This window comes from Danio aesculapii, chromosome 15, assembly GCF_903798145.1.
Source record: "Danio aesculapii chromosome 15, fDanAes4.1, whole genome shotgun sequence".
Lineage (NCBI taxonomy): Eukaryota > Metazoa > Chordata > Actinopteri > Cypriniformes > Danionidae > Danio > Danio aesculapii.
The window spans coordinates 15646018-15667654 of record NC_079449.1 but is presented as its reverse complement, the minus strand read 5'-3'; the positions used below and the strand labels follow the sequence as shown (position 1 = coordinate 15667654).

Sequence of the window (21637 nt, the reverse complement as noted above, 5' to 3'; positions counted from 1 at the left end):
AGATTTATTAATTCATTCATTCGCTTGCTTAACCTCCTGGGGTCAATTAACGTTTAGACACGTTATAGCGTATCATTATATTATGACTATAAAATGAGCTTAAAATACTGTCATTTTTGGTCATATATTGATGACAAACACTGTAATGGGTCTATTTTTATTTGTGTATATTCATAATTACAACAAAACTACTTAATTATTTTTTTTAATTAGTAAAATAGCAAGTGCTTTCTGTTTCTGTGCCTTCTGTCAACATGACTGAAAAAAGCTGAATCGCGGGCAAATATTTGCTAAAGCATATAGGTTGTTTTCAGTTACATGGTTCTGGTGAGGCACGAAATTCGGATGGAGGGCAGGAAGTAAAAAAACTGAATGGGAAACATAGGGGAAAGTCCGTATTTTTGCGATTTATACCATAATTCCAAGGAGACATAAGTAGAAAGTAAGCACATATGTTGGGCATGATCCTTATATCATGAAGAAGACTGAGTTTTTTACTGAACTAAAATATATTTGCCTGTCATCGAGGCTGTATATAGCTACTGTAAACTATTACATGAAAAAAATATTATAGTAGGCTAAGTACTATAGTGTTTTGAAGCATACATAAGTTAAAACTGTCCTAGTAATTATATGGTTATGGTACAAAACAACTGTAATAATAAACAAATCATCAAATAGGCTACATTTTTATATTATACAACATCACAACGCACCTCACTTTACAGTATTTATTACAGTTTATCAGTTTACCAGTATTCTGTAGCATTCATTAACAAAGAGCTGTACTATACATTCTAAACTTTACTATAGTGTGGTTTAAAAACATTATAAATTATTATAGGTTTTTCCATGCGGATAACATTATATCTTCCAGACAAAAAAAAAACACAGATGAAAGCACATCAAAGCATGGATGCACAGTCTATATTATTATTATCATCATTATTATATATATATATTTAGTGGATGGTAAACAAGGCTTCAAAATAATAACTGTCTTTTGTTGTTTGATTGATGAACTTACCATCAAACATTCAACGCTGCTACACATCTAGATGTTAATGTTACGGTTATTTATTCTGCTGAAACGCCAGTAAAGACATAGATTATTGCAAAACAAGACAGAGATTTCATTGCAGCGACTGCAGGGCAGGGTACGTTAGTTATGGTCTTCTGGACTTTGTATAAGTGTGGTGGTGATTGTATCTGATTTTTATATAACACATTAACATAGAACACACATAGCTAGGCCTGTATATAATAATTATTAGTGCTGTCAAACAAATTTTCAAACACATGAGTATATTGAATTAATGTTTATTACATACCACCTTTTCATCTGTTTTTAAGCCAATTTCTTGAACGTTTCCCCCTTTATGAGCGAAAGTCTATAAAAGCTGTTTGGCATTCATCATTTTGGCTAATTTAAACAACTATAAACAACAAAAAATGTAAACATTTTTATCTTCTGATAGCGATTCCTATGTAGAAGAATCCCTTCCTGCCCTCCATTTCAGTCTCGCGCGTCATCAATGACGTCATGTGAAAACAACCTATACTAAAACCAGGGTATATGCAGGAATCCTAAGGGGAAATTTCAATACCTTTTTAAGACTTTTTAAAGACCTTCTCAGAATATTTTAAGATCTCATCGCCACTTCAAGTTCTAATCAGTATCAAACCTTTACCTTGATAAACAGTTGTTAATAAACAGTTGTAGTTAAAAAAATGAATAGAGCAGAACCGTGCAACAGAACTTAGATAAGCTTGGAAGAAACGAAAGCTCAAAAGAATAAATTATGTGGTTGTGGTTGTTTTCAGCAACAGGCTTCAGCCACTGTTTAAACTCGTCTTTCTCCAACCAGGAGTACGCAAACTTGCATTATCCCATTTTGACATCTGTTTTGCTCTATGGCAGGGCTATTCAATTAGTTTGTCAAGGGGGCCAGTTCATGAAAAGCATCCCAAATGAGGGGCCGGAGAGATAAGACTTGCAATATGAGTGATGACACAACAGCATATAAGAGCCCATATGTTGTATTTTTGCTCCTTAAGACACCCACGTTGTATTTTTCTACATTAAAATGTTAATATACTGTATTTTGAAACTACATAACACCACTGCATTGTACAACAGGCTTTTTTTTTTTTTTTTACAAACATTCAAATGTTGTATTTCAGAGCACAACAAAAGCAGTGCATTGCTTATGTAGGCCTCTTCTACATTCAGACACATTCATATGTTATGTTTTGAACTGCATAACAATTATAGATGCAACAATTATACGATTATATAGTATGAAGAATAATCATGGTTTCACGGTTATCTTGTCTAATATAAATTCAAGCTTTATATTAGCTAAGTATTTAAATGAACTGTTGTCATCACCTGCGTTCATACAGACATAATCATTTTAATCATTTGAAATAATTTGTCTAACATATCTTTTGTTTACTTTGCACTGAAAGCCTCGCACAACTCTCACTGCTATGGTGTGAGATGTTTTCTACGCTGTGCGTCTGAAAGGCGCGAGCGCAACACTCCCCTTGCGCACGCATATTAACATATATTCTTACACTGGAAATAACGAACATGTGCGGAAAAGACGTGATTTAATATATCAAAATATGTGATATAAGCTCGGAACTTAAAACTAGCGCACAGATGGCATAACTTTGTTTAGTTGCAGCAGTTTCATTCCGTGCAATAGAAACGCGCCATTGAGAAGCCTTTAAGCTCAAGTATTCAAATGTTTTCGGCTGCTCGCACCACTCGCTTAATGTCAGGTGATTTACGCTCTGCGCAGCCTTCAATGGCAGCTCGTGCTATATTGAACAGACGCACGTCACTTCATAACTATAGCAGCATTTTTTCAACTGAACTAAATTAATTTTGATGTCTTGGTCACACTATTTGGAGGGCCAAAACAAACTGCCTTGCAGGCCGAAAAATTAATAGACCTGCTCTATGATTTCGCTATGTGGAGAGCGTCACATCACCTTTCCGCGTTTGTCACAAATTACTTGACATCACCCAAGCAGAGGAGCTTGGCCAGACGCACCCAGAAAATAAATATATTTATGCTTTTTTTAGAGTCAAACACTTGAACAAAAACTTGGACAACGCTTGAAAAAAAAATTAAGACCTCGTAAAAATGGGATTAAGACTTTTTAATACCTTTTAAGGGCCTTAATTTTCTCATAATTGATTTATCAACTTTTAATATTTTTTAAAACCCCACGGACACCCTGTCAAACACATTGTTAATGTTACAATTAATTTGCTGATTTGTTAATTCATTTATTCTTCTTTATTGTTTATTTTATTGGTTACATTTTGGTAAATGGTGGCCATGTTTTTTATCATTTAAGCCAGTATTTCCCAACCCTGTTCCTGAAGGCACACCAACAGTACACATTTTCAACCTCTGCCTATTCAAACACACCTGAATCAAATCATCAGAACATTAGAAGAGACCCAAAAACCTGAAATGAATGGTTCAGATAAGGGAGACATCCAAAACATGTACTGTTGGTATGCCTGCAGGAACAAGGTTGGGAAACACTGGTTTAAGCAACCAAGCAATACAAGTAAACATTTCAGTTACCTGTGTTGTAGCAGTCGTCTGAATCTTCTTAATCTCTTTTTCTTTGCCATCATCTGATTTCTCAGTGTCTGATGTAGTGCTGGTGACATCTTTTACCCCAGAAGCTCCTTGCTCCAGATCTACTGCCACCGTCTCCACCTGCCCCGGGCATTTAGTCAGGCTTTCCCCTTCAGAGATGTTGAAACCACTCAAAGCTGGCTGCATCTTAAAGCTGTCATCCTCCAAAGCCACTGTGTTGGCACTCAACTCTTTTGAGCTCTTCGTCATGAGAGCCAAAAGCCCAAGGTCTGCGCTAGAACTTGTATGAACCTGAGGCTCTACTCCTGAGAGAGGAAGAGGTTCAGACGGGCCAATTTCAGGAAGAAGGTTTTCCCCCGAGCTGCTCGCCAATGTCCCAAAGAGGAAGGTGTTGTTACTTGAAATGGCATCTTTTTCGTCTGCCAGTGTGATGAGAGGACCAGAGTTTTTGTTTTCTAGACTGGCTTTAGGTACTAGTACATTGTTTACGCTGCTGTTTAGCTTCTCCACTGCAGCCGAGTAGACATTATCAAGAAGAGAGTCCACTTCCACCAAGCCTCCATTCTCGGTGACAGGCAGGAGGTCCAGGTCGTCCATCTTCACCTCTGTGGCTTCAACCTTCTCTGCTTTGATGTCTACAAGCAGGTCATGAACTTCCACGTGGACACCTGAGGCTGGGTTGTCCTCATCCAAACTTTTGGTTTCAGACAGGAGGTTCCGACCAGAATCCGTGGTCTCTGGTTCATCTGCTTCACTCTCTGGAGTCTGGGTTTGGGAGTCTGCGTCCAGCTCGAGAGTGCCTTTGATGGCTGATGCCTGGGCTGAGAGTCCTGAAATGGTGCTGACAAGCCCTTTCTTGCCTTTCTTAATGTTCTCTTCTTCCTGTCGCTGGTATTCCTCGTACATTTTGGCTAAATATTCCTTGTGTGCTTCATATGTCACCTGCCAAACAAATATTGGTAAAAACTTTAGGCTTCTAAAGTATTCAGGAAAAGTAAGTGCTCTTTCAATACGGTCCAAAAATCAATCAATCAATCAATCAATCAATCAATCAATCAATCAATCAATCCATCTATCTATCTATCTATCTATCTATCTATCTATCTATCTATCTATCTATCTATCTATCTATCTATCTATCTATCTATCTATCTATCTATCTATCTATCTATCTATCTATCTATCTTTCAATTGATTATCCATCCGTCCGTCCATCCATCCATCTATCTATACCTTCATATTCATCCATCCATCTATCCATCTATCCATCTGTCCGTCCGTCTATCTATCTATCTATCTATCTATCTATCTATCTATCTATCTATCTATCTATCTATCTATCTATCTATCTATCTATCTATCTATCTATCTATCTATCTATCTATCTATCTTTCATTCATCCATTCAATTGATTATCCATCCGTCCCTCTATCTATACCTTCATATTCATCCATCCATTCATCCATCCATTCATCCGTCTGTCCATCCGTCCATCTATCTATCTATCTATCTATCTATCTATCTATCTATCTATCTATCTATCTATCTATCTATCTATCTATCTATCTATCTATCTATCTATCTATCTATCTATCTATCTATCTATCTATCTATCTGTCTGTCTTTCTGTCTGTCTGTCTGTCTGTCTGTCTGTCTGTCTGTCTGTCTGTCTGTCTATCTATACCTTCATATTCATCCATCCATCCATCCATCCATCTGTCCATCCGTCTGTCCGTCCGTCTACACATCTTCACATTCATTCATCCATTCAATTGAAGCAAATTCAATTCATTCATCAATCCAGCAAAGTATTAATCTGTCTACCTATTCAACCACCCACTAGCACACCCAATTATCCACACATTTCAGTTCAGCGATTGGAGCACACTGTACAGCACATTTGCATTTTTCCAGGCATCTCTAGGTACAATATCTCACATCACTACTGGCTGATGGAAAACAGCATAAGCTCCACAGGTTTGACAAAAAGCCATCTATTTACTTTAGAGTGGGCTATTGAGAGTGTGTCCACCCAGACACGCCATCCACCCCACTCGTGCTTAATGGCGTGGTAGAGAAGGATCCGGAAGATATTGTAAACCATCTCAGTGATCTTCTGCTCCTCCGAGTTCTTAGGGTTAATGTAGCCGAGAGAGAACATCCAGTCCTGCCAAACCGAACACTGCAGCAGACACCTGTCACACGGAAAATGAGATGGATTAAGCTCGCGTGTTAAAACTACTCTCTCCTCTGCAACATCTTTTTTAACATCCTCAAACAACACTCAAAGGTGGAAGGTAATTCACAAACCGACAAGTAACAGAAAGCAATTTCAGCCCCAACCTCCATTAAACTTCAGATCTGAGAGGTAACACTAAGAATGACTGGCAGCTATTTGAATAACACCTGAAGCACTTTGTGTTATCCACCGTAATTTTTTTATTCTCAGTGCATTGTGGCATAATAAATGGATCTTTGGCTGAGGCAGAATGAATTACTCTTGTTCCTTTTGCTGAAACACTTCAGAATAAAAATGAAAGAGGAATCCAATACAAGTATTTCATATACAGATTTTGCAGAAGTATCACAATCAGTCTGTGTGAGGAACAAAGCAAAATAAAATTTATCAACAGTAAATCCTCTCTTCTAGTTTTTAAATGTATTTAATTTGTGGGAATGCTAGTATCTGTATACTGACTGTGCATGTGTGGATGTGCAATGAATTTCTCCTCATGAGGCTTGCCATACTGAGGTAAGTGTACATGAAAACAGTGTGTTTCAGTGGAGATCTTTCCCTCATTATACTGACAAATAACTATGGAAAAGTTCAGATCAACAATGTGTCATTTACTCTTTTTTTTTTACACATGTGTTTAAGTGAACCCTGTATGAAGTCTCACCTTAATATGAATAATGGCCCATTTCAACTGAGTGGTACAGTATGATACAGTTCGTTTTCATTGTCAAAAGGTACCAAAAAAGAACAAATTCTTTTACAAACGCGAGAGTGAATCTATCTATCTATCTATCTATCTATCTATCTATCTATCTATCTATCTATCTATCTATCTATCTATCTATCTATCTATCTATCTATCTATCCAGTAACTAAATGTGAACAAACTGCCATGTTTAACTATTGTCATCACTCGGAATGACTGAATTACTTTCTAACAAGAGGTTACATGGTAACAAGAGGCTGGTGAAGATTAAAGGTACGGATGAGAGATCACTGTGGGCTATATGTTGCGTGTTGTTTTTGAATTTAAATAAAGTCTAAATGTATGCTGTGTGTAGTTTGTCTGTAATTGGTAACATATCGGAGACTGTAAGGGTCTGTATGTGTTCATTTATGTTGCATTTACTTATTTATTTTATATAATTGCAGACGTTACTGTAGGCCATTTTAAATTGTCATTAATCTGCAGTTATAATTAAATCATGTTCATAGAAAGGTTAGAAATGAACATTTATACACAAGTATGTATGTGTATAAAACATCTGTTTTGTGAGAAGAGCTTCTTATGTGATATGTGAACACATTTGACATTTCCTTGAACAAGAACGGCGTTGACTGAAACTTTCTGTCGTTCACCATGCCCACCATTGGTTCCCCTTTAGCAGTGGAAATGCAAGCCTGATAAAGGTGACCCATACCAACCCATACCGTACCACTTAGTGGCAATGGGCCATAAGTACCTGATGTCAGGCTCAGACACATATTTTGTGTCTTACACTGTATATCTGGATGCTTCAGGTTGTAGATTATTGGACTGAGCAGAGTATCTGATGAGATGCTGATGGATGAGTTGACTCTCATTTGCAGACGTGAGAACATTTTGAATGTTGCTATCTTCTAAATGAACCAAAAAACTTCAAGTAGGCACACTACAGCTCCAGAAATAGCTCAATATTTATTTAAATTCTCACCACAGGTAACATTTCAAGCTTAGACGTCTGATGCCCAAAACGTCACCTAGGGTGAGAACGTTTTGCAGCTGTGGTGTGCCTACTTTGAGTTTTTTGGTTCATGTTCTTGTATGGTAGTGCACCTATAAAAAACGTTTTGCCATTTGGATGTGTGCCCTTCAACTGTTTTCTGTATCTTCTAAATTAGAGATGGCCAAAGTTGGCCCATGATAACCTTTGATTTGACCCACCGCCCACCATCTGAAAAGAGAGGGAGAAGTGATGGGAAGGTGGAATGGGAATGGTTTGGGCGAATACCTTTGACAGAGATTGTGAATTCAAAATTAAGGTAACCTTTTGTGTGATTGTTTGTTTTATTCCTGTGCAAAAAAGCCAACTGAAGTTAAATGTTTCAATTAAATGTTGTAAATAAATTCAATTTTTAAAATGTAAATACTGTCACTTGACAGATAGAGGACAATGCACAAGACATCGGCGAGCAAATCAAGACAATGGCAGGAGCAACTCGACATTATTCAACATTGAACTCCATTGTGTTATAAATGGGATTGTTTATGTTTTTCTAGTTTTCTAGACTTCTAGTTCTAGTTATTTTTAAATATTAGCAAAACAAAACAAAATCAGGAAAATTAATTATGTGTAATAACAATGAAATGACACAAGGAGAAAGCACTGAACTAAATGTATTAAATACCTAATATAGAAAGGCTTTTTTGTTATTGATAGCAGCTTAAAGACGCCTCACATATGGAGAATGAAGTCAATATTAGTCAAATTTAATGTAATACAGTTTAGTATATATATATATATATATATATATATATATATATATATATATATATGGCTCACGGCCCTCAATCAAGGTTGGTTATAAGAAAAAGTTTGAGCACCCCTGTTCTAAATGCTAATTTTGACTTTGTTTTGGAGCACACTTGCTTAGATAACCTTAAGACTAACATATTGATACTACCACCCCTAAAAATATATATATATTAATCCATTTAGGTTGCAGTCTTTGGGTCAGCTTTTTAGAACAAAGAAAATGAAGATGGCTAGTATGTGAAAACAGAAGGAAAGAGTATATTTTTGCAGTAATCCCATTAAAATCATTCAAACCAAAGTCAAACAGTGACTAAAACAGGATCACTCAAGGAAGCGCTAGGCTGAAATTCATCAGTTATAAGGATTTGATTGCAGTTAATTTCCATGTAGTCATGGCTACTCAATGAAATGCATGAAAAACTCATTGAGTTGATTAAAAACTCAAAGATTACTATGAGTCGAGTTAAATTTGGAACTGTTTTTCACAGAAATTTTTGGAAAAGTCATTTGAAAGTCTTTCATGACACTTCTATGGTGTGTTTCTAAAGCTTGAAAGCCTCATTCTCCATTCACTGTGACTCCATAGAGAACAGTGCTCAGTGCAGTCTTCATAATTCCTTCAGCATTTCACAGAAGAAAGAAAGCCTGGCACGGGGATGAGTAAATAATGGCGCAATTCTCATTTCAGAAGATATCCATTAATAGCGAAGACAAATGTCTGGTCTAGTTACAAGCCACTGTTTACAGATGTTCTAGGAAAGCACTTTGGAAACGTAATGACTTCATAGTCTAAAAAGCTTCTTCCCTTCAGTTCTGAGTGGCTCACTGTAGAATGTAATGATGGAGATGATGAAATGTAATAATAAAAGCCAATTGAGATTTCAGCGCACACTGGGTGACTGACTGACTGCCAGACTTGTATATGGCTTTCCAGAGAAGAAAATGAAAACCAACGGCCGTAAGACTCAAATATGTCACCAAAACATCTGTTCTGAAAAAACACATTGAGATTTTGAGGATTATTTAGCATCAAGGTGGTGCCCAATCAATGCAGCAACAAGGGAGAACATCACTCTTTTTTTCCTGCTCTACTTTCTGATCTGTTCGGCAGGCGGTTAATTGCTGTCATGGGTGACAGGATGAGAAAGGAAGAGACCCTCACCGTCTGTTTTCACGGCTGTTGCTGAAAAGTTTGATCATGTCAGAGAGGAAGAGACGCCGCACCTCCATCAGGTCTGCGCTGGGCGTTGAGTTTTTCAGCAGTGTTGCCACCACCTTCAGAATCACTGAGAACAACCAATAGAGTGCATTAGTGCCTCCCACTTTCCGTTAAGCAAATAAAAACTTTTCTTTGATTAATTTGTTTTGTACAAAACAAAATCACCAATAAAAAATGTCTTTGTTAAAGCATTGTAAGACACGAACTAAGAAAACAACCTGAATCATAACATTACAAACTTTGATTTGTAGCAAAGAAGCATCTGCAAAAGTTTCCTCACCCTTTCCTCATCCTCAAATTGTTCTAAACACAAAACATTATACATTTTTTTATAAACTTTGATTTGAAGCGAAGTCGTGGCTCTATTTTAGCAATCTAAGCACATGGACTAAAGCTCATGGCGCAGGTGCACCTAGAGCATGTCTAGAATCACTTTTGCTATTTCAAGTGTGGGAAAAAATAGTTGTCAGGCCCAGCGCATGGTCTAGTAAGGTTTTATTGGCTTTATTCTTTTAATTCTCTTAAAGATATTGGTTTGTTTTGGGGTAACATGCAATAAATCAATGTACTGTATTAAAGATGGTACACTGATGAGAGAAAACCTAGACATTCACAGAGTTTGTGATGAAGATGAGGTCAAAATAGATTTGAAGATTGAAATTAAATTTAGCTGCTTTATTTTAGAGATTTAGTGAAGGCAGGTCATTTTTGACCCAAAAGGTGAATGGTAGGGCTAGGCAATTAATCGAAAAGTAATCGAAATTAACATTCAAAACATATAATCGTTCAAAATATTCCAGGACGATTTTTTCAATTAGTTTCCCTACATGTCATGTGACCCCACTCTGTTAACTTTGCAGCCACATCTGATCTCTGGTCAAATAGGATGATGGATTCATTCTTGAGACTTCATTCTTCATTCAGACTTACTATACACTAAATTGATGATGATTGGAAGCTGTGCCAAAGATGCCTTTAGACGGCATATAAAACTTGTAGGTGAACTACTGTATGAGGGCAAAATAATTAATAAATGAACAAAATAATCGTTTAATAATCGTAATTGTGATAAAATGTTCCATCAATCGAGATTTTGATTTTAGGCCAAATCGCTTAGTGAAAATGATACCTGTGCAAGGCTTAAGCTAAACACTTTTGTCGCGCCTGGCGCTAACCAAGTGTAAGATGAGCTCAAGGGCTTAAGAGCTATTTAAACTGTGAATGATTAAAAACAACAGGAAAGTGAAGTTTATTTATAAACTAATTTTGAGAGGATCACATGTTTATGATTGCTTGTGGCTGGCCTGCATTATCCAAATTATGATTCACCAATCAGACGACTCCTAAGCCACTATAAATGCCCTAGGTTTCATACCACAGTCATGCTCATTTTAAAAAGTCCCCCCTTCCATCCCTAATCCTCCTCCTTTCCTAGATGGGTGGCACAGTGGCCCTGTGTTTAGCACTGTTGCCTCAGAGCAAGAACGTCTTTGGTTCTAGTCATTACCAAACCAGCCGACGTTTGTCTACGGAGTTTGCACTCCCCGTCCTCACATGGGTTTCCCCTGGGCCCCTCATCGTCCAAAAACATGCAACTTAAGTTAATTGACTAATCGGCGCCACAGACATACACTTAGTAAGTAGTTATCTCTTAAGAGCATTCACTATCTGTTCATTAGCTACTACAGCAGGGGAGTTCTCGAGATCTACCTGAGCTCAAACTCCCCACTCACTTTGCAACCAGAGGGAGCCCCGGGCTCGAGGATCTTATGAGCTCAGGGCTCTCTCCTGGGACAACATGCTAAACAAGCTTTATAATCAATCATCAGCTAAGTGTGAACTCTTGAAATGTTAATTTAAAGTCAATGTTTACATGTATATAGAAAAATAGATTTTATATATTCATTTATATTAATTGATATTTACCCAATAAATAAAAGTTAAATCACCATTTACTCAACCTCAAATTGTTCTAAACACAAAACAACAAGAATATTGTGGGGAAAAAACAGCCATTTACATCCACAATAGGAACACAAGTGTATGGAAGTCAAGGCTTCTATATTTTTTTTATATATATTTCTTTGTGTTCAACAGAAGAAATTCAAATAGGTGTGAAAGAAGCAGATGAGTAAATAATGACAGAATTTTCACTTTTGAGTGAAATATCCCTTTACAGTTTGTAGTAAAATTTGCATATATACAAATATTTAAGTAATCCTGAGCATAGAGACTAAATATCTATTTTTGCAGTGCTTTATAAGATTGTAGTTCTGACACATTTGAATGATTTAGTTTTTTTTTTTTTTTTTCAATTTACAAACTTTTTGCTTGAAAAATTTCTAAGTGCTGTTATTCACATCAGCGGTTTGGTTCATGGGTTACAATGCTAAAACAATGACTTTAAAACCCTGCATAGAACATGAATGGAAAAAAAAACCCTTTCAGATAAAATGCCACAGAAAAATTGGCACTAATGCACCACATAGACACAAAAGAAATGGGAATTGAATTCAGTGTGTAGAAGAATGTGTTTAATCATTCGCTAGTAAACTTTTAACTTCCACAGATGACAGTAAGTGTATTAGCACCAGACCACAAATAGGATAAATGGGCTGACAGAAACAATTACTTGGGTTCTGGATCTTCACAGTAGAGTCGGGTTCAACATGAGGCTTGTGGACGACCTGAGTGCAAACCTGCTCTGTCAAAATCTAGACAAAAAAAATGGATCAGATGAGACTTATAAATAAATGCAAACAGATGCACGATACATGAAGTAATCAATCTGAAACTATTCATAACAGATTAATTATCCATTAAGAATATAGCTTTAAACTATACAGAAAAAACTTAGATAGTGTGTTCAATGAGTTTCTAAAAGAAGTAGAAGCAAAAGATAATATTAACATTGCACCACAATCTCGAAAACTTTATTGAAAAATACAGTACTTTACATATATTTACATTATTATTATATATAGACCTGATAAGGTTTTAAGAGGGAAGATCATAAAATAAAGCTTTGTTTAAACAATAAAGTACAAAAACAGTAATATTATTATATAAACTTACTGGCCACTTTAATAGGTACACCTGTCCAACTGCTCGTTAACGCAAATTTCTAATCAGCCAATCACATGGCAGCAACTCAATGCATTTCGGCATGTAAACATGGTCAAGACGATCTGCTGCAGCTCAAACTGAGCATCATAATGGAAAAGAAAGGGGATTTAAGTGACTTTGAACTTGGCATGGTTGTTTGGGGCCAGATGAAATGGTCGGAGTATTTCAGAAACTGCTGATCACACACAACCTTCTCCAGGGTTTACAGAGAATGGTCAGAAAAAGAGAAAATATCCAGTGAGCGGCAGTTCTGTGGGTGCAAATGCCTCGTTGATGCCAGAGGTTCGAGCTGATAGAAAGGCAACAGTAGCTCAAATAACCACTCGTTATAACCGAGGTATGCAGAAGAGCATCTCTGAACGCACAACACGTCCAACCTTGAGGCAAATGGTCTACAGCAGCAGAAGACCACACCGGGTGCCACTCCTGTCAGCTAAGAACAGGAAACTGACACTACAATTTGCACAGGCTTACCAAAATTGGACAATAGAAGACTGGAAAAACGTTGCCTGATCTGATGAGTCTTGATTTCTGCTGGAACATTCAGATGGTAGGGTCAGAATTTGGTGTCAACAACAAGAAAGCATAAATCCATCCTGCCTTGTATCAACGGTTCAGGCTGGTAATGGTGTGGGGGATATTTTCTTGGCCCATTAGTACCAACTGAGCATCGTGTCAACGCCACAGCCTACCTGAGTATTGTTGCTGACTATGTCCATCCCTTAATGACCACAGTGTACCCATCCTCTGATGGGCACATCCAGCAGGGTAACAAGACATGTAATTAAGCGCGAATCATCTCAGACTGGTTTCTTGAACATGACAATGCGTTCACTGTGCTCAAATGGCCTCCTCATTGACCAGATGTCAATCCATTAGAGCACTTTTGGGATGTGGTGGAACGGGAGATTCGCATCATGGATGTGCAGCCGACAAATCTGCAGCAACTGTGTGATGCTATCATGTCAACATGGACCAAAATCTCTGAGGAATATTTCCAGTACCTTGTTGAATCTATGCCAAGAAGGATTAAGTAAATTCTGAAGGCAAAAGAGGGTCCAACCTGGTACTAGTAAGGTGTACCTAAAAAAGTGGCCGGTGAGTGTAATTTAATTTAATTTAATTTAATTTAATTTAATTTAATTTAATTTAATTTAATTTAATTTAATTTAATTTAATTTAATTTAATTTAATTTAATTTAATTTAATTTAATTTAATTTAATTTAATTTAATTTAATTTTTTGAACACAATTTTATTTTTGCTTTACATTACCTCATACAATGTGTTGTAGGTAGTTATTGACACCGTGTTGGAGTGCAGCATAAGCCGTTCGCCAAGAAGTGTGAAGAGACTGTTTGTGTGCATTATTTCCACCTTTCTCCTGTGACAAAACACACACACACACACATCGAAACATACTGTAGTTAGAAAACACCTCACAGTTAATGTCAGGCTATAGCAGGAACAGGCCTTGATGGCAACTGAGCTCGGCACCTTTTGCATGGTGTCAGGTACCTTCAGTTTTTCACACAGTATAACGAAGCAGCCACCTCTCCACAGTTTATAGTGGAAGAGCTGTGACTTTTACAATCACAAACTATCCGGCAGCACATCATGGTGAGCTACTGTCAGGATACGAAACCTTCTAAATGCAGTCCTGCTCAACAAATGGGCACTGTATGGTAAAATGACAGGCGAGAAGGAGTGTATTTTATTGGGGACATTTCATTTTTAGTGTTGTAATGGGTTACTGCTGCTTCTACCCACCCAGAAAATGTCAAAAAAAAAAGTAAAACACAGTTACTTTGTTTTAGTAAGCCTTTTGTGCAAGCATTGAAAAAAAAATCTGTTATAATTTCACTCCTTTAGTAACATAGAAGCGGGATTATATTTTATATTTCCAGCCCTTAATCTGCACGTTTCTTCCCACAGCACCGCTGGAGCATTTCTATGTACTTGTTTGAGCAGACTGACATTTACAATGTTTCACCAGTAAAAAATATATGCGAAAAATTTTGATGTTGGATGTATCAACAAACATGAGTCTACTAGGGTTGTCACGATACTGGAATTCCGTACCAATCGATACTGAAGTTTTAAAAACGCTAACATTTGAGCGCTACTGAGCATGCTCTTAAACAGCGTTCATTTGCCGTTGTGTTCACGTGCTCAACAGAAATGGCCGTGAAGGTCATCAGTTCACCGAACTCACTGCCGTTTACTGAGTGTAACCACAGATACAGGGACACTGGAGCATTTTAAAGCTGCGATTCATCAGTGGATCGCTTATAGACAAACCAGCTAATCGACAGTGTGCCTGTATCTGTGGTTACATTCAGTAAACAGTGGTGAATTTGGTGAACTGATGACCTTCACGGCCAATCACAGTCACTTCTGTTGAGCATGTGAACACAATAGCAAATCAGCACTGTAAAATAAAGCTCAGTCTCTTGATAGACAAGACCCACAGAGCCATCAAGATTTTTACACTCTGTTGAAGTCTGTGAAAAACACCTGAGCAATGCATGTGACTTCATTTTCCATATGTAAGGCGTCTTTAAGCTGCTATCAATAAAAAAGCCTTTTTATATAAGGTATTAAATACATTTAGTTCAGTGCTTTCTCCTTGTGTCATTTCATTGTTATCACACATAATTCATTTTCCTGATTTTTTTTGTTTGTTTTGTTTTATTTTTATGTTTGTATTGTTTGGGATTTTCCATGTCATCAGTTCCTTTAGAAATACTATTCCCTGGAAAAAACATGACATTTTCAATACTTATTTTCCCCGCTGTCTATTTGTTACATATTTGGACATAGAAACAGTGCAGTAACATGCTGAGTTTAATCAACTTTACAACAACAACATAAACATATGCACTAATAATTCAGAATAGGCATGTGCCGGTATCACATTTTCATGCTGCGATTAATTGATTGAGCTTTTATCACGGTATACGGTATTATCACAATATTGTAATTTTACTAGAGAAACAGGTAAAAAAAACACAAAAAACTTCAGTTTCATCAACTTAGTAACTTTAATAACTTTTTAATTAACTAAAAGTACTTTAAACATTTAAATACAAATAAATATAAATAAAACAACACACAATATAAAAGTAAACTTGAGCAATTATATCAAAGTGAATGTGCAAAGAGAAACCGTCCTCGATCAGCAATCCCTGTGCATTTTTTTGGAACCCAAAATAGTTCCAAACATCTGACTTTTTTTTTGAAGGGGGATAAATTGTCGGCAGCGTTCCTTTTTCCACCATGCTTCTTCTTCGTGTGAGGATTAGTGAGCGGTGGCAGCGGCGGCGTGCACTGTGTGCCACAGTGCTTCTACATGCGGGGATTGTTTACATCAGAGTGCGCATCAGTTCTGCGCAGCATATACGCAGTGTTTCTTCAAGCGGTTGATGAAAATAAGCTGAAGGGGGATAAATTGTCGGCAGCGTTCCTCCCGCCATGCTTCTTTTTCGTGTGAGGATTATAGTGCGGTGGCAGCGGCGGCGTGCGCACAGTGCTTCTACATGTGGGGATTGTTTACATCAGAGTGCGCATCAGTTCTGCGCAGCATATACGCAGTGTTTCTTCAAGCGGTTGATGGAAAATAAGCTAAGGCGCGTTCTAAGAATATAAATTCGGATCTATTATTTTTCACGGTATTTTGAAGTGCCCGCGATAACAATATCGTGCATATTCATTACCGTGATTTATCGCATTACCGAATACCGGCACAAGCCTAATTCAGAATCATTCAGTCTAGAAGTTATAGGGCCCTATCATACACCCGGCACAATAGGGTGCAAGACGTGTTTCTATGACGTGTTGCTATTTTCAGACCATAATTTTCCCATTTTGCGCCACATTGTTTAAATAGCAAATCCATTTGTGCCGCTTTGTGGACTCATGGGTGTTGCGGTCTAGATAGGAGGAGTGTTAAGGCGCATTGTTGGCGCGTTGCTATTTTGAGAAACTAAAATAGACTGCACAATAGACCAGCTGAGAGCAGCTCTAAAGTCCAGTACAGAGCGTTAGTTGTGCGCCTCGCTTAAACATTGCTTAATACACACAGGATGCACAGCAAAACGCAATTAACTTTACAAATGAAAAAGCGTTAAAGGAATAAAATATTACAAAAATTATTATTATCTACATAAAAATAACAACCACTGCCTTCATGCCTTCTTCATCTCGGGGGGCTTTTTCAGTTTATTCACGACAATTTGCTTTTGTATAATGTTATTATTATCATTAGTATTATTTATTATATGCATATTTACATTGGTTTTATTAAAAACGAGCTTACATTTGCCCACCTGTCAGGTTTTGGACGATATGGGGCATAGGACGTGTGTTTTGCTATAACTCAGTTTTTTGACCACAATTCATTATTATTGTTCAATTATTCGCTTGCTGGAAATTAGAACTGAATTTAGAAATAGTTTTGAAACAAATCTTTGCGCTTAACAAACTAAATTAATTATGTAGGATAATGGATGTCTGTGCGTACAACACATTTCCTTATCCACGAAAGAGAGCGAAAGTAAAGAATAAGGAGGCTCATTCTTTCATTCTCGCGCTGGAGATGGTCTGTTTAACTGTTTTCTCGATAGTGAAGCGCTCAGTTTTTCCACTTACAAAGTCCGCCATGTAAATAGCAAATGCAGCATGGCGCGACGCAACTGACTCTTAAAGGGAATGGGAGATGAGACTCTAATTGGTTTATTCTCAAAACACACCAATAACTCATTAAGAGAATAAGCTCAACCCTGTTAGACCATGCGACGCGGCGCAGAGCGGATTTTTCCGTTCTTAAAATAGCAAAAGTGGATTCTTTTGCCCTTAATGCTTTTGCACCCTGCACTTTGGACTTTATGCCTAGATCATTAAAATATAGCTCGTAAACTCTTCCTCTTCCTTATTATCTTACTCTGCTTTGAAGGCATATCCCCTTCTGGTCATTTCTGACAGTTTAGCTGTGTGACATGTACTTATTTTAGTGTTTATGGAGTGTCAGAATAACATGTAAAGGCTCTGCCCTTTTCTGGAAAGCAGCAGCTCATTTGCATTTAAAGGTACACACACAAAAACAGCATGCTTTTGCTCACATCCAAACAGGCATACATTTGTCAAGCTGTAATACATGATCTGTGAGGTATTTTAAGCTGAAACATCACAGACACATTCTGGGGACACAAGAGATTTATTTCACATCTTACGTAAAGGGGCATAATACGTCCCCTTTAAAGTGCCTGTGAGCATGCAGGCTGGTAGCCACTCAACGGCACACTAATGATGACAAAAAGCAAATGTGGATTTTATGTGCACTCAAGGCTAACTGTGGGACGAGTCTGCAAATGTCAGTGGACTGGTAAAGGTCTAAAAACAGCACAGATGGCCTTTATGTTTTTGTAAGCGATCATTTAAGGAAAATGGCCTTGCACATACACTTACCTTCACACAAATGCATGCATTTATACATGCAGGGCAGGAATGAAAATATATAGAGTGCAATGGAAGAAGCAAATCAAGTGGTAAAGGCTTTGCAGTGCTGGAGTATGTATATTTGCAGGGTTATCAGTGAATAAGATTGCTTTACATCATTTACATGGTGTAATGCAAAAAACAGAGCAAAAGTTAGAGTTTAGTTCAGCAAAATCTCGTTTTGATATTATAATACAAATGACTAGATGTTTATCGGTTAATCATGTTATTTATTCAGTCGATTTTAGCATTTTTGTACTGAAGCCAGAATTACTTTTTTAAATGATTAAATACATCTTGTGGTGTGCATCCATGAAATCCAAAACATATATATTCGAAACAAAAGTTTGAAAGCAAACAAACAAACAAACACAAATTTCTTGCTCTCCAGGGCTACATTTAATTGCTCAAAAATGCAATGAAAAATGTAATATTATGAAATATTATTTCAATATAAAACAGTTTATTATTCATTATAAGTCTGACCATTATGCCATAAATGTCCAATCAATCAATCAATCAATCAATCAATCAATCAATCAATCAATCAATCAATCAATCAATCAATCAATCAATCAATCAATCAATCAATCAATCAATCAACCAACCAACCAACCAATTATACAGCTTCTCATTCAAAACTTTTTTTTTAATAGCAGGTAATAATCACACCAAAACGTATTAAAGGGTAAGTGAATTATAATAGCTCAAACTTTTCTGTAACAGTAGTAGTGCTGTGCGTCATTTGTTTAACCCTTTAAGGTTACATGCTGACTGACTGACTGGCTGACAGGTGTGTGATGCGTGAGGCCAGCAAACACGACATATTGCCTAGCCGTTTCACTTTACTTCAGGACGCATTAATGCTACTCTGTAGGTCTATTGGAGATATTCATAAATATTCCTAGCAAGTCTAATAAATACTGGAGACATACTCGTTAAATAAACGCGCTAAATCGCACTCAGCAGCGTTTGTTTGAGAGCGCACAAGAAGATCTGCGCGCTCTTGAAGCATTTGAGAGGGCGTGCAAGAAGTTTTGTGCATGAGCAGAGAAAATCAGCGCACAAGCAAAGAGATTCACATGCTTGTAGGTTATTACATAAATGCGATCTCAACTTCTAATACTGCGCTCACGACATTTGTCATTGAAATAACGCCACAGTTACTTGGTAGACCTGTGTAAAAAAAAAAAAAAAGGCCTGCCGCCACAGCTGGAAAAAATCCTAGAGGAAACACTGTACATATATACAAGCATATATATATATGTTAAATCTAAATTAATATAAACATATATAATATATAACATAAATGAGCAATATCACACTCATAGCAGAGCGATATGGCTGTATATCGGCACTGGTGGGAGGCGTGTGTTGGCTTGAGGCCACAGGCCGAGTGCCTTAGTATCCCACCAGTGGCTATATACAGCCATATTGCACTGCTATGAGTGTGATATTGCGTTTATACATGAAAATCAAACACGGAGAGTCTCAAAATCCTTTTTTGAGGAACTACTTTCTTCCACCATTCATTCACATCTGCAGCTGATGGTCAGAACAGCAGAAACCATTGCTCATTCACTAACGTCATGTTAGAGTTAGTACTTGAATGATTCTCTAGCGTAATGTCTAAAGTGAATGTCATCAGTATAGAGACATTTACCAGTATTTCTTTGTTGCAATCGCGAGATCACAATAATTAACCCCCGAAAAAGCCAAAACAATCACTACCAGATTACTGTTATAACAAAATACATACAGTTAGGATATGTGAGTCCCATCTCACACTCAATACAGTACAATTACTATGGTATAAATACAGCACTACAACATACAAAAGAGAGAAATCAACTTAGAATGTCACTTACCATATTTCTAATGATTTGATCAGCTGTAGTTAGTAGTTTTACGCTAAATTTTTCTCCTCTAAGAGCTTATTATGCGATCTCTGTCACCATCTTGTGGATAGACAACATCAACCGTCTTTGCTCTGCTACTACATTCTCACCTAAAAAAGCCTCAAAAGTACATTATGCTGTCCAACAGCTGCAATATTTGTTAAACTGTAATCCTCTGCTTGCCACTTGTGTGTGGTTGAGTAAAACAAGAGTGAAGAGGCTGTATGAGTTCAGCCAATCAGATTATATATTATATTATATTATATTATATTATATTATATTATATTATATTATATTATATTATATTATATTATATTATATTATATTATATTATATTATATTATATTATATTATATTTTATTATATTATATTATCCATTCATTCATTTTCTTTTCAGCTTTAGTCCCTTTATTTATCCGGGGTCGCCCCAGCGGAATGAACTGCCAACTTATCCAGCACATGTTTTACGCAGCGGATGCCCTTCCAGCCGCAACCCATCTCATACACACTCATTCACACACATACACTATGGACAATTTAGCCTACCCAATTAACCTGTACTGCATTGTCTTTGGACTGTGGAGGAAACCGGAGCACCTGGAGGAAACCCACGCGAATGCAGGGAGAACATGCAAACTCCACACAGAAACGCCAAGTGACCCAGCCAAGGCTCGAACCAGCGACCTTCTTGCTGTGAGGCGACAGCACTACCTACTGCGCCACCTATATTATATTATATTATATTATATTATATTATATTATATTATATTATATTATATTATATTATATTATATTATATTATATTATATTATATTATATTATATTATATTATATTATATTATATTATATGTTATTGTCTCTTTCCTTAACAAAATTAAAATAAAATGTTTTTACTTAAAAACAAACTTAATAAAAACTTAATAAAAAAATCACTGTTATTTAACATGACCTTCATCATATTGCTACATTGCCCATGAAAACTAAAACACACAGTCACACAACACTTAAAAGAAATGCTTCTGGGTAGACTATCTCACTATAGGTACCTTCCTAAACAAAAGCCCTGGAGCCACTCACCCACTACTTCAAATAGTCGGAAAAACTTTAATATTTCATAAACACACTACAGATGAGGACTCTGTCCTTATAAAACCACAACTTTCACCTTGTCGGATTCACTTGAGAGAAAGAGAACGACTTTAGTTAGACTTTGTATGTGAAAATGCCTGTGGAAAGGAGAAGGATGGATAAACTCACTTGTGGCCCAAGTGTTTGAGGAAATAAGCCAGAACTTTCAGAGCCTGAACTCGGATACTTTCACTCTTGGAAGCCAGTAGTTTGTACACCACCCTAGAAGAAGAAAAAAGTGTATTGAAAAACTATATAAAATTTGCATCAGAACATAATCTGATCATCAACAGAAAATACATGTTTTGAATGTTTTACCATAATATTACTTTATGATACATTTTACTTTATAATTAATAAAACAGTTGATTAATAAAACAATTGAGCTGT

The 21637-nt window shown here is 36.8% G+C and overlaps 1 protein-coding gene across 1 annotated transcript in view; it reads right to left on the bottom strand.

Annotated features, from left to right (window-relative positions):
- The window catches only part of nbeab (neurobeachin b), a 344764-nt gene that overhangs the window by 317013 nt on the left and 6114 nt on the right, over positions 1–21637 (bottom strand). The window contains exons 4-9 of the mRNA XM_056474110.1: positions 21377–21469; positions 14001–14109; positions 12233–12314; positions 9544–9667; positions 5632–5824; positions 3612–4571 (exon numbers count right to left, since the gene is read on the bottom strand). Of these exons, the coding sequence (XP_056330085.1) occupies positions 3612–4571; positions 5632–5824; positions 9544–9667; positions 12233–12314; positions 14001–14109; positions 21377–21469 (1561 nt within the window). The remainder of the gene's footprint in view (positions 1–3611; positions 4572–5631; positions 5825–9543; positions 9668–12232; positions 12315–14000; positions 14110–21376; positions 21470–21637) is intronic.